The sequence below is a fragment of the Mastomys coucha genome, unplaced genomic scaffold, assembly GCF_008632895.1.
Source record: "Mastomys coucha isolate ucsf_1 unplaced genomic scaffold, UCSF_Mcou_1 pScaffold5, whole genome shotgun sequence".
NCBI lineage: Eukaryota > Metazoa > Chordata > Mammalia > Rodentia > Muridae > Mastomys > Mastomys coucha.
The window spans coordinates 72622966-72637756 of record NW_022196911.1 but is presented as its reverse complement, the minus strand read 5'-3'; the positions used below and the strand labels follow the sequence as shown (position 1 = coordinate 72637756).

The 14791-nt window shown below is 42.7% G+C and overlaps 1 protein-coding gene across 1 annotated transcript in view; it reads right to left on the bottom strand.

The window, feature by feature from the left end:
* Positions 1-14791, bottom strand: part of Blmh (bleomycin hydrolase) — a 43107-nt gene that overhangs the window by 9430 nt on the left and 18886 nt on the right. The window contains exons 7-11 of the mRNA XM_031351492.1: positions 12996-13151; positions 12035-12193; positions 11865-11932; positions 10323-10440; positions 7571-7640 (exon numbers count right to left, since the gene is read on the bottom strand). Coding sequence (XP_031207352.1) covers positions 7571-7640; positions 10323-10440; positions 11865-11932; positions 12035-12193; positions 12996-13151 — 571 coding nt within the window. The remainder of the gene's footprint in view (positions 1-7570; positions 7641-10322; positions 10441-11864; positions 11933-12034; positions 12194-12995; positions 13152-14791) is intronic.

Here is a 14791-nt window from a genome sequence, read left to right as displayed (position 1 = left end):
TCCCCTTGCTCTGTCTGCTTTGTCATTATATTACTGTGGTCCCCACAATCTCCCAGACACCAACACCCCTGGCTGTTGAGGTAGTCTTTCCACCCTCACCTTCTCAGTGCCTGCCCTCCTCATCTCCCCACGGAGGGGCCACCCAGCCCTTCCTCTCTCCATCCATCACCTGCCTTCTTGGAGAAGTCACCTTCTTAGCTTTTTCGGTCTATTTCCCCGTATCTTACAGTCTGAGGAGCACACCACGAATGCCACTTCTGTCTCATCACAGCCCTCTTCAACTCCTGTTCCCACGTCCCAGGAGATTAAGTATAAACTCCTCTGAGGGTCAGGGATCTTCATTCCATCATGGCTGTGCACGGGTCTCTGCATCACACTGATAAATATGAGTTGAAGCCACTGCTAATGGCTTTTCCTCGGCACCAGGTTTACCCATCTTTGCTGACTTTTCTCACGAAACTAAGCTTACACTGTGGGGCATCTACTCAGCGACTGTGAGGTAGCAGCAGTCATGCTGAGCTCTGTGTTGTCGAAGCTCTGAAGCTAGAAGCATGGGCAAGTTAGTCTTTTCTGAATGAGAAAGTGAGCAAGCCTCCTGCTCCCATCAGTTTAAAGCATGAACGACAGCAGCCGAGGGTGTGGTGTGCTTCCTCTGTATTTCACATAACAATTACAGGCTTCTTTTCTAGATGAGAAAGTTGCACTCAGACAGGCTGGATGCCATGACAATACCATTCCCAGCCTGGATGGTGTGACACCTGGAGGTACCTAGACAGCCTGGTTCCTGATTAACCTCCATCCTTAAAAAACGGCAGAAACACTCCTTAGGGTAAAGTAGACTCTTTTATAGGAAAAAAGCACAAATACACAAATTACATTTTACACAAATTACAAGAGGAAATCTCTCAAAAGCTGATGCTTGGTTTGAAGCACTGAATCTGTAGCATGTCTCTGTGTCCACAATGGTGGCTGCCTCAAGTCCCTGTATGTCAATAAGGAAGCACCACTGAACCAGATGGCCCAAGCATCCTCTACTCACATGGACGAGCTTTTTAGCCCAAGGCATGCAGGCATTTAGTTAATAAAGACAAGCAACGAAAAGTCCTTGCACAGAATACAACTGCCCAGATGTGACCAGTGGCAGTTCAACCAATCAACCCTGGAGCAACGAGAAACACTCTACAGTGAGGAAACCAGGCCTGCAAGTCAGGGACTCTGCTTTCAGCTGGTAACATTACTCTTCTTACAGCCAGTTTATTATTTGAGTTTCTAGCTCTCCATAAGTGAACTTCAAACACATTAGTAAATACTGGTTGTCCTCTGTAAGTCATATATGACTAAGAAATCGATGAGACCTGAATCCCAACTCTGCTCCAATCCCATGCAACCTGTACACATCAAAACTCAATAACCTTCACCTACTTCACACACAGCACAGGTGCAACCACACACTCACATCCTACACACAGTAACAAACCGAATCTTTTCGTTGTTTTTTTGTTTGTTTGTTTTTTAGAGACAGGGTTTCTCTGTGTAGCCCTGGCTGTCCTGGAACTCACTCTGTAGACTAGACTGGCCTAGAACTCAGAAATCCCCTTACCTCTGCCTTCCAAGTGCTGGGATTAAAGATGTGCACCACCACTGCCCAGCATTTGTGCTAAACTTTAAATAACTGTTTTTAAAATTATGTGATGTCTGGCTAGTAAGACACTTATTGGTCATGATACTGGACATTATAAAGTACATCATATAAGTTAGCAAGTAAGTTTCTGATTAATACCCAATATGCTGAAGTTTCCCTAACCGAAAAAACACCATATGGTTCCTTTTTAGGAGCAAGTCTGGACATTTTACTAAAATGAAACCAGGAACAGGCAGATTTATTTGAAAGATTAAACAAATATAATGATTTCAAAAATGATTTCAAAAGCTCATGTGTCTGAAAGATGCAAAGCACTAGGAATATGCAAAACTCATCTTGGCGCAAAATGAAAAATGAGACAATTTCTTTTTTTTTTTGTTTTGCTTTGTTTTTCGAGACAGGGTTTCTCTGTATAGCCCTGGCTGTTCTGGAACTCACTCTGTAGACCAGGCTGGCCTCAAACTCAGAAATCTGCCTGCCTCTGCCTCACAAGTGCTGGGATTAAAGGCGGGCACCACCACCGCCCAGCGAGACAATTTTTAAAAGATAAAGATTTCTATCCAATGAGGAGAATTTGTAGAACTGGAAATACTATCACGTCTGAAGAGCTGCATTACTTTATTACTTTTTCATGAAACCTTAGCCTCAGGAGACTAAGCCAGGAGGATCACTGAGATCCTCCTGGGCTACAATACAGGACGCTGTCCTCAGCACACATGCACACACAGGCAGAGGGGGAGTTAAAAAGCAGACTGAATAAGTACTAAGAACTATGTCATAACAGTTCCACTCCAGATCTGTTCTTGGTATCCAGCATCTAACAGTACTGCAGTCTCAAGACTGATAGGCAATTATGAACAAAACTTTAACACTGATCATGGAAGAGACCACCCTACAACCTGTAACTCGCATACTAATATCCCATATGCTTACCTCTAATGTATTAGAAATTGCCTGTGCCAACAAGTTAAAATTTTAAAGAGGAAATGGACAGACAACTTGGGAACATGGGCTGGCTGTGTTGGGTCTGTCACTTGCCAGACTTACATGTTTCATGTTTTGTTTAATGCTGGCCACAGGCTTTCCAAAGTACCTCACCCTGTTCAGACTCCAGGAGCCTCTTCTAACATCACTGTGTTTCCAGATCCTCTATAAAGTTATAGAGTTTTATGTCCCCTCAGCCATTGTTTCTGGTCACCAAAGAGCATTGTCTTTGTTACTTTTCTATTGCTGTGATAAGATATCATGACTAATGAGACTTACAGAAGAGTTTATTTGGGGCTTACAGTTTCAGTTTAGAGCCTATGACCATTAGGCAAAGAGCATGGCAGCAGGCAGGCAGGCAAGGGGCCAAAGCCGTAGCTAAGAGCTCCATTTTGAGAACAACCATAAGGCAGAAGGAGAAGAACAGGGAGAGAGAGGGAGGGGGAGAGAAAGAGTGAACACTCTAACTAGGAATGGTGTGGACTTTTGAAAACCCAAAACCTATCCCCACTGACTTACCTATACCAACAAGGCCATGCCTCCTAATCCTTCCCAAACAGTTCTATCAACTGGAAACCAGGCATTCAAACATATGGGCCTATGAGGACATTCTCACTCAAACCACCACAATCATGACTGGTCTTGTGATTTCTATAAATGGGCTAAATGCTTCCAAAACAGAAATTGAGAGAAAGCAGTTTGGCAGTCAGGAAAACCAGGTCTGTTGTCAGACAGGGTCCATCCCAGATCACTGCGGGTCTATGGGCACTCTGGTGTAAAGACTGTGCCCTCTCAGATGGGTCTCTGGTGTAAAGACTGTGCCCTCTCAGATGGGTCTCTGGTGTAAAGACTGTGCCCTCTCAGATGGGTCTCTGGTCTCCTTTAATATTTTTTGGGAGGAGAGGCTGACTCCAGGTCTTATGATGCCCAGAAAAACTTTGAACTTCTAATCCTCCTACATCTACTTCCTAAGGCTACAAGTACAAGCCGCCACCACCACCAGTGTTTCCTTGAACTTAAATTTCTAAATAGTTTACAGAATGTTTTACCAGATCACCTTTTTAAATTAAAAGATAAGGTGACAAATCCTACAGTCTCTTTCCTCATCTCACTATGAAATCCATTTGACAGATTCTATACATGAGGATCAAATGGGGCCATATTTCTAGCAGGGGAGGAACCAGCTGTGTGAGACGCTGCTCAACAAGTACCTCTGTTGTAGGGCAGCAAACCGAACACTCAGTCACCAGCAAGAGGCAGCATCAAGTAAGAACCAAATCTTCCTTCTGTCTCTTTTGGTCAGAAGGAGCCTCTGCCCATTTTGTGGACAAGGTTATCTAATCTATCCAGTAGTTTCTGAGCAGAAAATTCCAGGAATATGACCAGTAGAGACCGAAGCCAAAAATTGGCCCTGGGTAGAGTAAGGGTGGCTTGCTAGGTATCTTCGCTGTTTACCTCCAGCTTGTATTATCAAAGCTGCTTTGCAGAAACATGGATCTTAACAGACAGAAACCCCAAAGAGAATAGTAGCAAACTGTTAACAATGTTATCTTCAGGGCTGGAGAGATGGCTTAGTGGTTAAGAGCACTGACTGCTCTTCCGAAGGTACTAAGTTCAAATCCCAGCAATCACATGGTGGCTCACAACCATCCGTAATGAGATCTGATGTTCTCTTCTGGTGCATCTGACGTCAGCTACAGTGTACTTATTTATAATGATAAATACATCATTAAAAAAACAAAACAAAACAAAACAATGTTATCTTCAGAAATAAGACCTTAGGGTCCTGCTTCCTAAAAACATAAGCCCCGCTGGCCAATGTCCAAATGACAGGTGGAGAAACTTGCTGGAGTAAGTATACACTATCAACAGAATAACACACAAGGTGATCTCTAAAGGACAAGTGTGTCAATAAAATTACGTCATGTTTTCTCTGCTTCCTGTTAAGTCAGAAAGGACATTACCAAGAAACACATGAGAGGAATTTATTTTGGCTTTGAATGAACTATTCCTTGCCCATTCCCAGTTCAATCTCTATCTTTTTGGCTCTACAATCTCAGGCATTTTAACTATTTGAAAACAACAACCAAGAAAAGCATTCAGCCTTCACTAATCAGGGCAGATTCCAGAGAGTGTGAGCATGAAGACTCTGGTTCTGTCAACACAGAAGAGGCTGCAAGACTGAGAAGTTAAGACGTGCACTTCGTAGGGCAAAAGGGTTCATGTGACAGGAAATTAGCAAAGAGGCCACAATACTCTGGAACACGTATTTAGCTTCAGAGTAGTAAATGTTCCACATGACACACAGAAAGCTCTCCTAGCTTCATGAGTGTTCATCCTTTCTTATATCTAAAATCCAGTGACGTCACCTAAGGAAAATGCCAAAAAAGCTAGCTGTAACTTTAGTCTTTTTCTGGACATAGTTCCATTTGTAGAGACGAGACAGGAGCCAGAGAGGCTCACCTGAAGGAAGAGAAAAATTACTTGAACCCAGTATTTTAGATTTGCTATAAGAAATCCAATCTTTTTTACACAAGCATCCTTTAAAAAAAAAAAAATCAAAATGAGAGAAGCATGAACACGGTTCCCACTGCTGCAGATTACACAGGTGAATTTTCTGCATTTGAGAAATTGCACCCAGTATATTGGGTGCAATGGATGAGCCTCACTCCGGGAAACAACTGTTGTGACTCTCTCTTTCCAGGCAGCTAATAAATGTTCATTTCTTTTTTATTCCCCCCCTGAGACAGGGTTTCTCTGTATAGCCCTGGCTGTCCTGGAACTCACTCTGTAGACCAGGCTGGCCTCGAACTCAGAAATCCACCTGCCTCTGCCTCTCGTGTGCTGGGATTAAAGGCGTGCACCACCACCGCCCGGCCTCACCTTCACTTTTTACTAGCTTTATTAAGGTTTCTAACTCTCAGATGGCAATTGTGTTTGTATTAAAATGAAATTTACCTAATAAGAAAATAATTTTTAAAGTACTGCATTAAAATTTATAATAGTGAACTTAAAAATTACAGAATCATGGGGCTGGAGAGATGGCTTAGCAGTTTAGAGCACTGACTGCTCTTCCAAAGGTACTAAGTTCAGTTTCCAGCAACCACATGGTGGCTCACAACCATCTGTAATGGAAGCCAATGCTCTTCTGGTGTGTCTGAAGACAGTGACAGTGTACTCACATACATAAAATAAATAAATTGTTAAAAAAAAAAATTACAGCTCGAAGAAGAGAGGCATGTGATCACCAAACACTGACAGAAGTGCACTAACAGGGCTTTTGTTTGCTCATACAAACATGGAGCTGCTTCACTTAACTGCAGTCTCCAGGGATGGTTAGCCAAAATCTACCAGTGATCATTTTCACAAGGAGGAGGAGAGGCTTGAACGGCAGTTTAAACTCCAGGTGCTGGCCCTCACATACAGGGCTGTGCTGCTCAGCTACATGCTCAAGTCCTATGAAGCTCACTGGTTAGACTCAGGTCTAACAGGTTCATTGGTTAGACTCAGACTGAGTACGGAGGAGTGAGGGAAGCACCATCACTTACAACTTCCTTTAGTGTCTGGCCTTGGACATCAGAATTCTGAAGAACACATGGGAAAATCACTGTTCTAACAGATGGGACCCAGCAAGCAGGGCTGCACTCTTACCCTGCCTCCTCCTAAGCTGTCTGATGCCTGTTGGATGAGATGTGTGCTTATTTGGTTCTAAGTGCCCATCTTGCATCCATGTTTCCACACCTACTCCTTTCATTCTTGTAACTCGTCTAGCGTGCTGTTCCATTAGTGTTTCCCCAGGTAGAATCCACTGATCCGAAGAAAGGAAGACAGAGCTGAGAAGGCTAGCCACAACCACCACCAGCACAGGACGCGCTGCTCCTACCACACAAGGGACCGCTTTTGTCTAACACCGAGGTTACACGGCGGTGCCACTAGGCCTGGCTTCCCCCCCTCCTCCTTCCTTCACTCTCCCTGCTGCTCTCCATACTGAGGACTAACTAGGTAGGTAGGGCTGTGCCTGCTGAGGAAGCACTCTTACCACTGAGCAAGATCCCCACCCCATTTTCAGCTTGAAGCTCTGAAATTTAAAGCATAAAAACAGCCTTTAAAAGCCTTTTATATATCAACAGAACAATCTCAGTTTTCCAAGAATGTGTAAAACTATTAATTAGCCGTCAGTTAGAGAGATCTTACTTTTCGTTTATTTATACATATTTAAAATTTTTCTACAACTTGAATATAGATATGTTATTTATTCTGATTTCAACCAGGGTTTGGATTTGCAGTATAAAAAGTTTTAAATAGGGCTGGAGAGATGGCTCAGTGGGTAAGAGCATCAACTGCTCTTCCGAAGGTCATGAGTTCAAATCCCAGCAACCACATGGTGGCTTACGACCACCCTTAATGAGATCTGATGCCCTCTTCTGGTGTGTACAGTGTACTCACATATAATAAATAAACAAATCTTTAAAAAAAAGAAAAATGGTTAAAACATTTAAAAAAAAAGTTTTAAATGGTAACTTTAGACTTCACAATACGAGAATCCTAAGAGATCCTTACAGAAAGTTTCTTTTTGCCAATTCCATTCTCCCTTTGGAAGGCTTCTTCCTAATGTGCTGGTGGTGTTACAAAATGTACGAAATGCCACATATCAAGTACACTTTAATGGACTCACTACCTTCATTCAGCCAAGAGGGTTTGTTACAGTCCTGGACAGTCAGTGTGGTTTGGAACAAATAACAGCATACACTGGTCTCGGTTAACCTGGGAGTTTAGGCACATATAGGCCATAGGAACCTTGGGGTCTACAGCCTGCTATTTTCCTGTAGGACAGGGGAACCAGAGGAACTGAGTACCAACAAATCCCCTTCACTGGAACAGCTTTCTACCGAGAGGCAGAGTAGAGCAGACTCCAGGAACACTGAGTCGGTAGTTGATGCTTACCTTTGTGGCCATGGTCTTCACCCCATGAATTCTCTACTCTCCATTTCACAAATGTACCATCCTGATCATCCTGCCAGAAAGCAGACAACAGTGAAGAGTCTTTAACAAGATTCTCCCAGCTGAGGTGTCATGTCAGTTTAACTCATCTCAGGCTGCTCAGAATACCGTAGGTGAGCAGGGCCAGACATTTCCTATCACCAGAAGACACTCCAATATCAGTGCAATTTTAATCTCTTGGGGGTAAAAATACAATGAAACAAAAACCACTACCTCCCCTTTTTAAAGATCTATATCTTCTTTATATGTGTGTCTATGTGCATATATGGGTGTGAGACCCTCTGGAGCTGGAGTTACAAGCAGGTAGTTAAGTTTCTGAGCCCCTTGACTGAGATGCTGGGACACAAAATCTGGTCCTCTGAAGAGCAAGAAGCTCTCTTCACCACCAAGCCATTCCCCAGCCCTGCTATCTGCTCCTTTATTTCCTATTCTAAGCAGAAAAGAATACACACATAAAGCTTGTTGGAGAGCTCAGTGGATACAGTGCTTGACACCCAAGCCTGACAACCTCAGTTGGATCCCTGAAACCAGGTAAAAGCAGATGAAGAGACCCAACTTCTCAAATCACAAAGCTGTCCCCAGGAACACTTGCTTTCACTCAAATTCTTTGAAAAAGCATCCCAATGCATAATTTTAGAAATGATTCTAAGATCTGGTTTAAGTTTTTAAAAGGCAAAACAAAAATATTTTCATCATGATATCCAGTTTTCTATTTAGGTAACTAAGTAATTATATCCTCAAATGTGTTCTTTTACTGATTCAGTTACATAAACACTGAATTTAACGTAAGAGGCTGAGTGGCAAAGAAAAATAAGAAGATCAACTTCATAAACAAAGCCCAGTCAGCTCAGCTGTTCACCCTCTTCTGCCTTCATTAATAAGCTCAGGTTTCATAGTCTCTTTTTTTAAAAGACTTATTTACTTATTATATATGTGTACTCTGTAGCTGTCTCCAGACACCCCAGAAGAGGGCACCAGATATCATTACAGGTGGTTGTGAGCCACCATGTGGTTGCTGGGATTTGAACTCAGGACCTCTGGAAGAAGAGTCAGTGCTCCTAACCTCTAAGCCATCTCTTCAGCCCCACCTCCAGACCCTCCTTAAAGAGATGGTGACATTCACCCATGATAACTCTCATTCACAGTCTTGGGCTCCCAGGAGTGCATACTATAGCCAGCTAACATCTAGCTGGGACTGAGAGAGCACAAGGTTCTAGAGCACTGTGAGGAGAGGGGGCATCTTCACATGAAGTGGTGGGAAGGGATAGGAGGAAGGTATACAATGAAACTCCATCCCACTCGCAGTTTTGCCTAGAAAGTACACAAAGCAATTCAAAAAAATACTTCAGAAATACCAAGACTTCTAGGATAGTTAAGAAAGTCTGGCATAGCCAGGCGGTGGTAGCACACGCCTTTAATACCAGCACTTGGGAGGCAGAGGCAGGCGGATTTCTGAGTTCAATGCTAGTCTGGTCTACAGAGTGAGTTCCAGGACAGCCAGGACTATACAGAGAAACCCTGCCAGGAAAAACAAAAAACAAAAACAAACAAACAAAAAAGAAAGTCTTGCATAACAATATGCAAGATATTTCTAAATGCTTTAATGATCAAAAATCTAGTGAGCAGCATAGAAAAACAACAAAATATTTCCTAAGATAATTTAGGTAAGGTAGTTAGCTCCAAGTGCGGCTCTGGTGAGGTGCTGGCGCTGGAGAAAGAGCACGTCTGCTTCTGAGGGTGAAGAACTAGTGTGGTTCGAGTCCTCTCTGTGCTCCTGACAGTTTTACAGCCTAGAACGGGCACCTAACTGTGAAAGGGCCCAACAAACAGCAGAGCATCATTCAGAGAGCTTAAAGAACTGGCATCCCAGTGTGTACAAATCCAGGCATGGCATGGAGGGCACAAATTACTGTGCATGACAGTAACTTGTCAATATGAATGACCAACGCAAAGCTGAGAGTGGGCAAGGCCCTGAGATGCAGAACCTCTACAAGCCCACTTCAATTTCTTAGCAGACATCTTTTCCTAGGACCCTTCACTTCCAGATTACAAAAAAGAAGTTACCTCTTTGCTCCTTACTGACCTATATTCTTGTCTTCACAGTATATTATTGTTTTTATTACTACCGAGCAAGTAACTAAATACCAAGTGTCTTAGTCAGGGTTCCTATTCCTGTACAAACATCATGACCATGAAGCAAGTTGGGGAGGAAAGGGTTTATTTGGCTTACTTTCACATTGCTGCTTATCACAAAGGAAGCCAGGACTGGAACTCAAGCAGGTCAGAAAGGAGGAGCTGATGCAGAGGCCATGGAGGGATGTTTCTTACTGGCTTGCCTCTCCTGGCTTGCTCAGCCTGCTCTCTTATAGAACCCAAGACTTCCAGCCCAGGGATGACACCACCCACAAAAGGCCCTACCCCCTTGATCACTAATTGAGAAAATGCCCCACAGCTGGATCTCATGGAGGCACTTCCCCAACTGAAGCTCCCTTCTCTGTGATGACTCCAGCCTGTGTCAAGTTGACACACAAAACCAACCAGTACACCAAGTGATACAGGAACAAATCTTACTTGGAATCAAATTCAACAGGAATCAAATATAGTAACTGTGGCTCTGCTGGACGGACAGACTGCAGGAGTGTGTGGCTCCAGCTGCCTATCAATGAACCCATTAGTGACATACTGGGGAGCCTACCTTCTCTGAGACAGCAGTGAAGGTCATGGCGTGGGTCATGAGTGACTCACCAAAAGCCAACCTCTCAGCTTTATTCATGTTCTTCAAGGAGACACCAAACACTAACTCGTGGTCATAGCTGTCAAAGAGGGACAAAATGAATGAAGAGAGTTCAGCCCGACTATGTGAGGACACTGAGATAATGGAGCCTGACAACCCCAAAGGGGTGGCTCTGCACAGACTTACATCTCACTACACTGTGCAGGACAATACAAGAGCATTAAATATAAACCTCCGAAAGTAAATATTGACAAGTCTGATTTGTACTGTTATTCTAGCAAGAAAAAGCTCTTTTTTCTTTTGATTTTGTTTTTTGTTTGTTTGAGACAGGGTCTCTCTACACAGCTCTAACTGTCCTAGAATGCACTATGTAGACCAGGCTGCCCTCTCATTTAAGCAACCCACTTGCCTCTGCCTCCTGAGTGCTGGGATTAAAGGAGTGCATCACCACAATGGGCAAGAAAATTATCTTTTAAAAAATGAAAATGCTTTTGAAGTAACTTCTTATAATGATCTCTTTCAAGTTTGTAGACCTCCCAGTTTCTGAGTCAAACTACTGATGTATCCATCCATCCATCCATCCATCCATCCATCCATCCATCCATCCATCCATTCGGAGGCAGTGTGTAATATAGCTCAGGCTGATATTGAACTCACTATATAGCCACTGACTTGAAATCTTGATCATCCTGCCTTCACTCCCCATTTTTGTTTTTGTTAAGTATCAACACATTAATAAACTTTTCTACTAGTCAGAATTATTTATGGGTAAATCAAAAATGATGTATTTATTTTATGTTTTTTGTAAAGACTGCATATATGTGTCTATGTGAGTATATGCCCCAACACGTCTGCAGGTGCCCAGGGAGGTCAGGGAGAACATCAGATCCCGGGAACTGGAGTTACAGGGGGCTGCACGCTATCTGGCAGTAGCTGGGAACTGAACTCAGGTCCTTCCTCTGCAAGAGCAACAAGTGCTCTTAACCAAGCTCAGCCATCTCTCCAGCTCCTAAGATGATGTATTTTAAAATCAAGGAATCTTGTCTGATTCAGCTTGGAAATGATACTTTGATGTCATCAAAGACGAAGGAGAATGAGTTAAGGTAAATATATAAATTAGCCCAACTTGTCCTACAGAGAATATACACAAGGCATCAAAGGAAGAGAAGCATTTAAAGATAGATCAATTAAAAAGAGCTCTGGAAAGTCTCTCTGCACCCCAAGTGTGCTGAGCAGCTCCCACTTCATCCACTTCGCGTTCACAGAGTCTTTCCCAGTAGGACAGCATCTTAGGAACACCAGTGATTTCTGCTCTAAGTGGGATCTGGGTTTCCAGGGTTAAAGATGTTACACATGTGCAGTCTCTGGCAGGAGCAGAGAAAGACCCACCCACAGGCCAACCTCAAAGTCTGGATGAAACTGAGCAGAGGCACTGCGACCATGAGCGCCCTCCAACAGCAACAACCCACAAAGAGCTTCCTATTTTGAACTCTGTGCACTCACACATTCATGTCACTGAGGCCCAGCTTGCCATTGAAGTGTTTTCCAACATCACAGCCAAACCACACAGCCTAGAAATAGAAGAAAGTCAACATAAACCAGAGTAGTGAAAAGGAAAGCAGCAGCTGTTTTAACCCCACGTGGGAGACACAGAAACATAAGGCAGTACTAACCTCTCCATCTTTGATGGAGGCAGCAACCATCTTTTTCAAGAAGTCAATGGGCTGGTTGTTATACAGCGTTTTTCTCCCTCCAACCATATTGCTCAAGTAGTCTACTGTGTACAACTTATTGTACTTATGCTGGGGCCGTGGGTCATTCACAAAACAAATCTTTTGAGATCAAGAACATGGATATTAGAGCACAAGACCAAAGATGTCAAGTAAGACACAACCCTCTGCTAGATTGCTATGGTTAGAAATTCATCTCTAACTACAAGAATAAACACTAAAGCCACAAGGTAAATGTAACAAATAATCAAAAACTGTCAAAACACATGTGAAGAGGGCGCTACATATTCTAATTAGCACAAAGAACACACTTGAGAGCTTTCTCTACCTGTCTTCCCTACTGGTAAAAACTGCCCCACTGCATATAATCTGTCACACTGCATGTAACGCATAGAGCACCACTCATGGAACACTGCTATAGGCCCTTCCTCAAAGAGTAAGAGAGGCTCAATATGTAGCAATGCAATTTTCTTAGAAGAGGGCCAAAAAGCCCACCGAGGAAGGAGGCCCTGGTCATCCTCTAGGCAGATGTAGAAGAAGGAAGGAACAGCAAACAATGGATGCCCTCCTTTAACAAGAGTTTCCAGAAAGGCCAGGAGATGAGGGTGCTCTGGGCCTATACGAAAAATCCAATATATCACCATTTTTCTTTGTGCCTGAGATTGATCTGAACCTTAAATTTCAAGAAGAAAGGTTGGGGATTTGGGAATAAGCTGACTCTTGGCCTAGAGTCAGAAATTCTGATGAGAAACACTGGGGAAAGGTGACCCTGGTGTGCCTACTTCTTTCAGATACATACAAACTTTAAGAAACATGCACATAAACCTGGGAATCTTATATCCTCTGTGTAAACAACAGATCCTTGAAAGTAAGTAGACAGCGGCTGCTAGCACCAGTCTCTAACCTTATCTTCCATATTGAAGAGTGGCTTCACATGTTCCTTGTAAAATTGCAAGGGCGATATAGGGCCAATCTTGTGGTAATTTTTATCTTTGTCTCGATACTCCCAGGTGAAGGTCTCTGGTGGGTTACCCAAACAGATGCACACCACTCTGAATATCTGAAAGAGAGGGAGTGAGTAAGGGTTTCATTTTCCACAAGCTTGAAAAACAGTAAGACAGCTATGTTTCAAACCCAGAAACTGCAAAAGAAGTTTACAACTGTACGAAGATGTGCAAGTTGTCACATTCAATACCTAAGTTCTCAGGCACTCTGAGCAACACAATTTTGAAATGTGAATATTAATGCTTAGCAATGGGCAGCAAATTACATTTCTCTAGCTAAGAAAACTACCCATATCAGACATGGTGGCACATGCCTTTAATCTCAACACTTGAGAGGCAGAGGCAAGCGGATCTCTGTGAGTTCTAGGCTAGTCTGGTCTACAGAGGATCTCTGTGAGTTCTAGGCTAGTCTGGTCTACAGAGTGAGTTCGAGGACAGCTAGAGCAAAGAGTGAGGAGACCCTCTCTTAAGGAAAGAAAGAAACTTGTCCATCACTGATACCTAACAAAACTGAAGGTGTTACTCTGCTAATGATCCTATTTATTTTTTAAGACTGTATTTTTTTTAATGTGTATGTTTGCAAACTTGTATTACTTGTACTACATATGGGCCTGATGCCCACAGAGCCCAGAAACCATCAGGTCCCCTGGAACTGGAGTTCAGACAGTTGTAAGCTGCCATGTTGGTGCTGGGGCTGTACCTGAGGCCTCAGCAAGAGTAGCTGACCTCTCTCTAGCACTGCTAATGGTCATTAAATAATAAATACTGCATTGCTTTGTGATTCTCTTCCATTCTCACTCCTTTCCCTTTACTCTTCTCTCTTTTGCAGGTGGTGGCAATACTGGGAATTGAGCCAGGCCCTATTCATGTAGGTAAGTGCTCTATCTCTGAACAATATCACAATTCCCCAAATAACATATGTTTAAAATATTTTACTTTAAGTTATGTGCATATGTGTGTCTGTGCAGGGAGACCAGAAGCTTCGGATCCCTCTGCAATTAGGGATATAGGAACTTGTAAACTGCTCCTTATGGATACTGGAAATTGAGAACTCAGATCTTCTGCAAAAGCAATATGTCATACTCTTACAAGTGCCAAATAACGTATTTTATTAAAAAATATAAGAAGTCCTTTGAGTTAGTGTTAATATAACTCAAAGATATGCTTGCATTATTTTCATTTTCTACAAAGAGAAAAAGAATAAATACTGTGTACAAGACTATAGTATATAAAATATTTCCTTGTCTAATCTCAAATTTCCTTGTCTTTTTTTTCTTTAAAAACACTGTTGTAGGGGGCTGGTGAGATGGCTCAGTGGTTAAGAGCACTGACTGCTCTTCCAGAGGTTATGAGTTCAAATTCCAGAAACCACATGGTGGCTCACAACCATCCTTAATGAGATCTGACGCCCTCTCCTGGTGTGTCTGAGAACAGCTACAGTGTACTTACATATAATAATAAATAAATATTTAAAAAAACAAAACAAAACACTGTTGTAGTGGTTTGAATAAGAATGGCCCTTATAGGATCATATATTTGAAAACTTAGTCACCAGGGAGTGCCACTATTTGAAAGGATTAGAATAATTAAGAGGTGTGGCCTTAGGCTAGCCTGGTCTACAGAATGAGTTCCAGGACAGCCAGGGCTATACAGAGAAACCCCATCTCAAAGAAAAAAAAAAAAAGAAAGAAAGAAA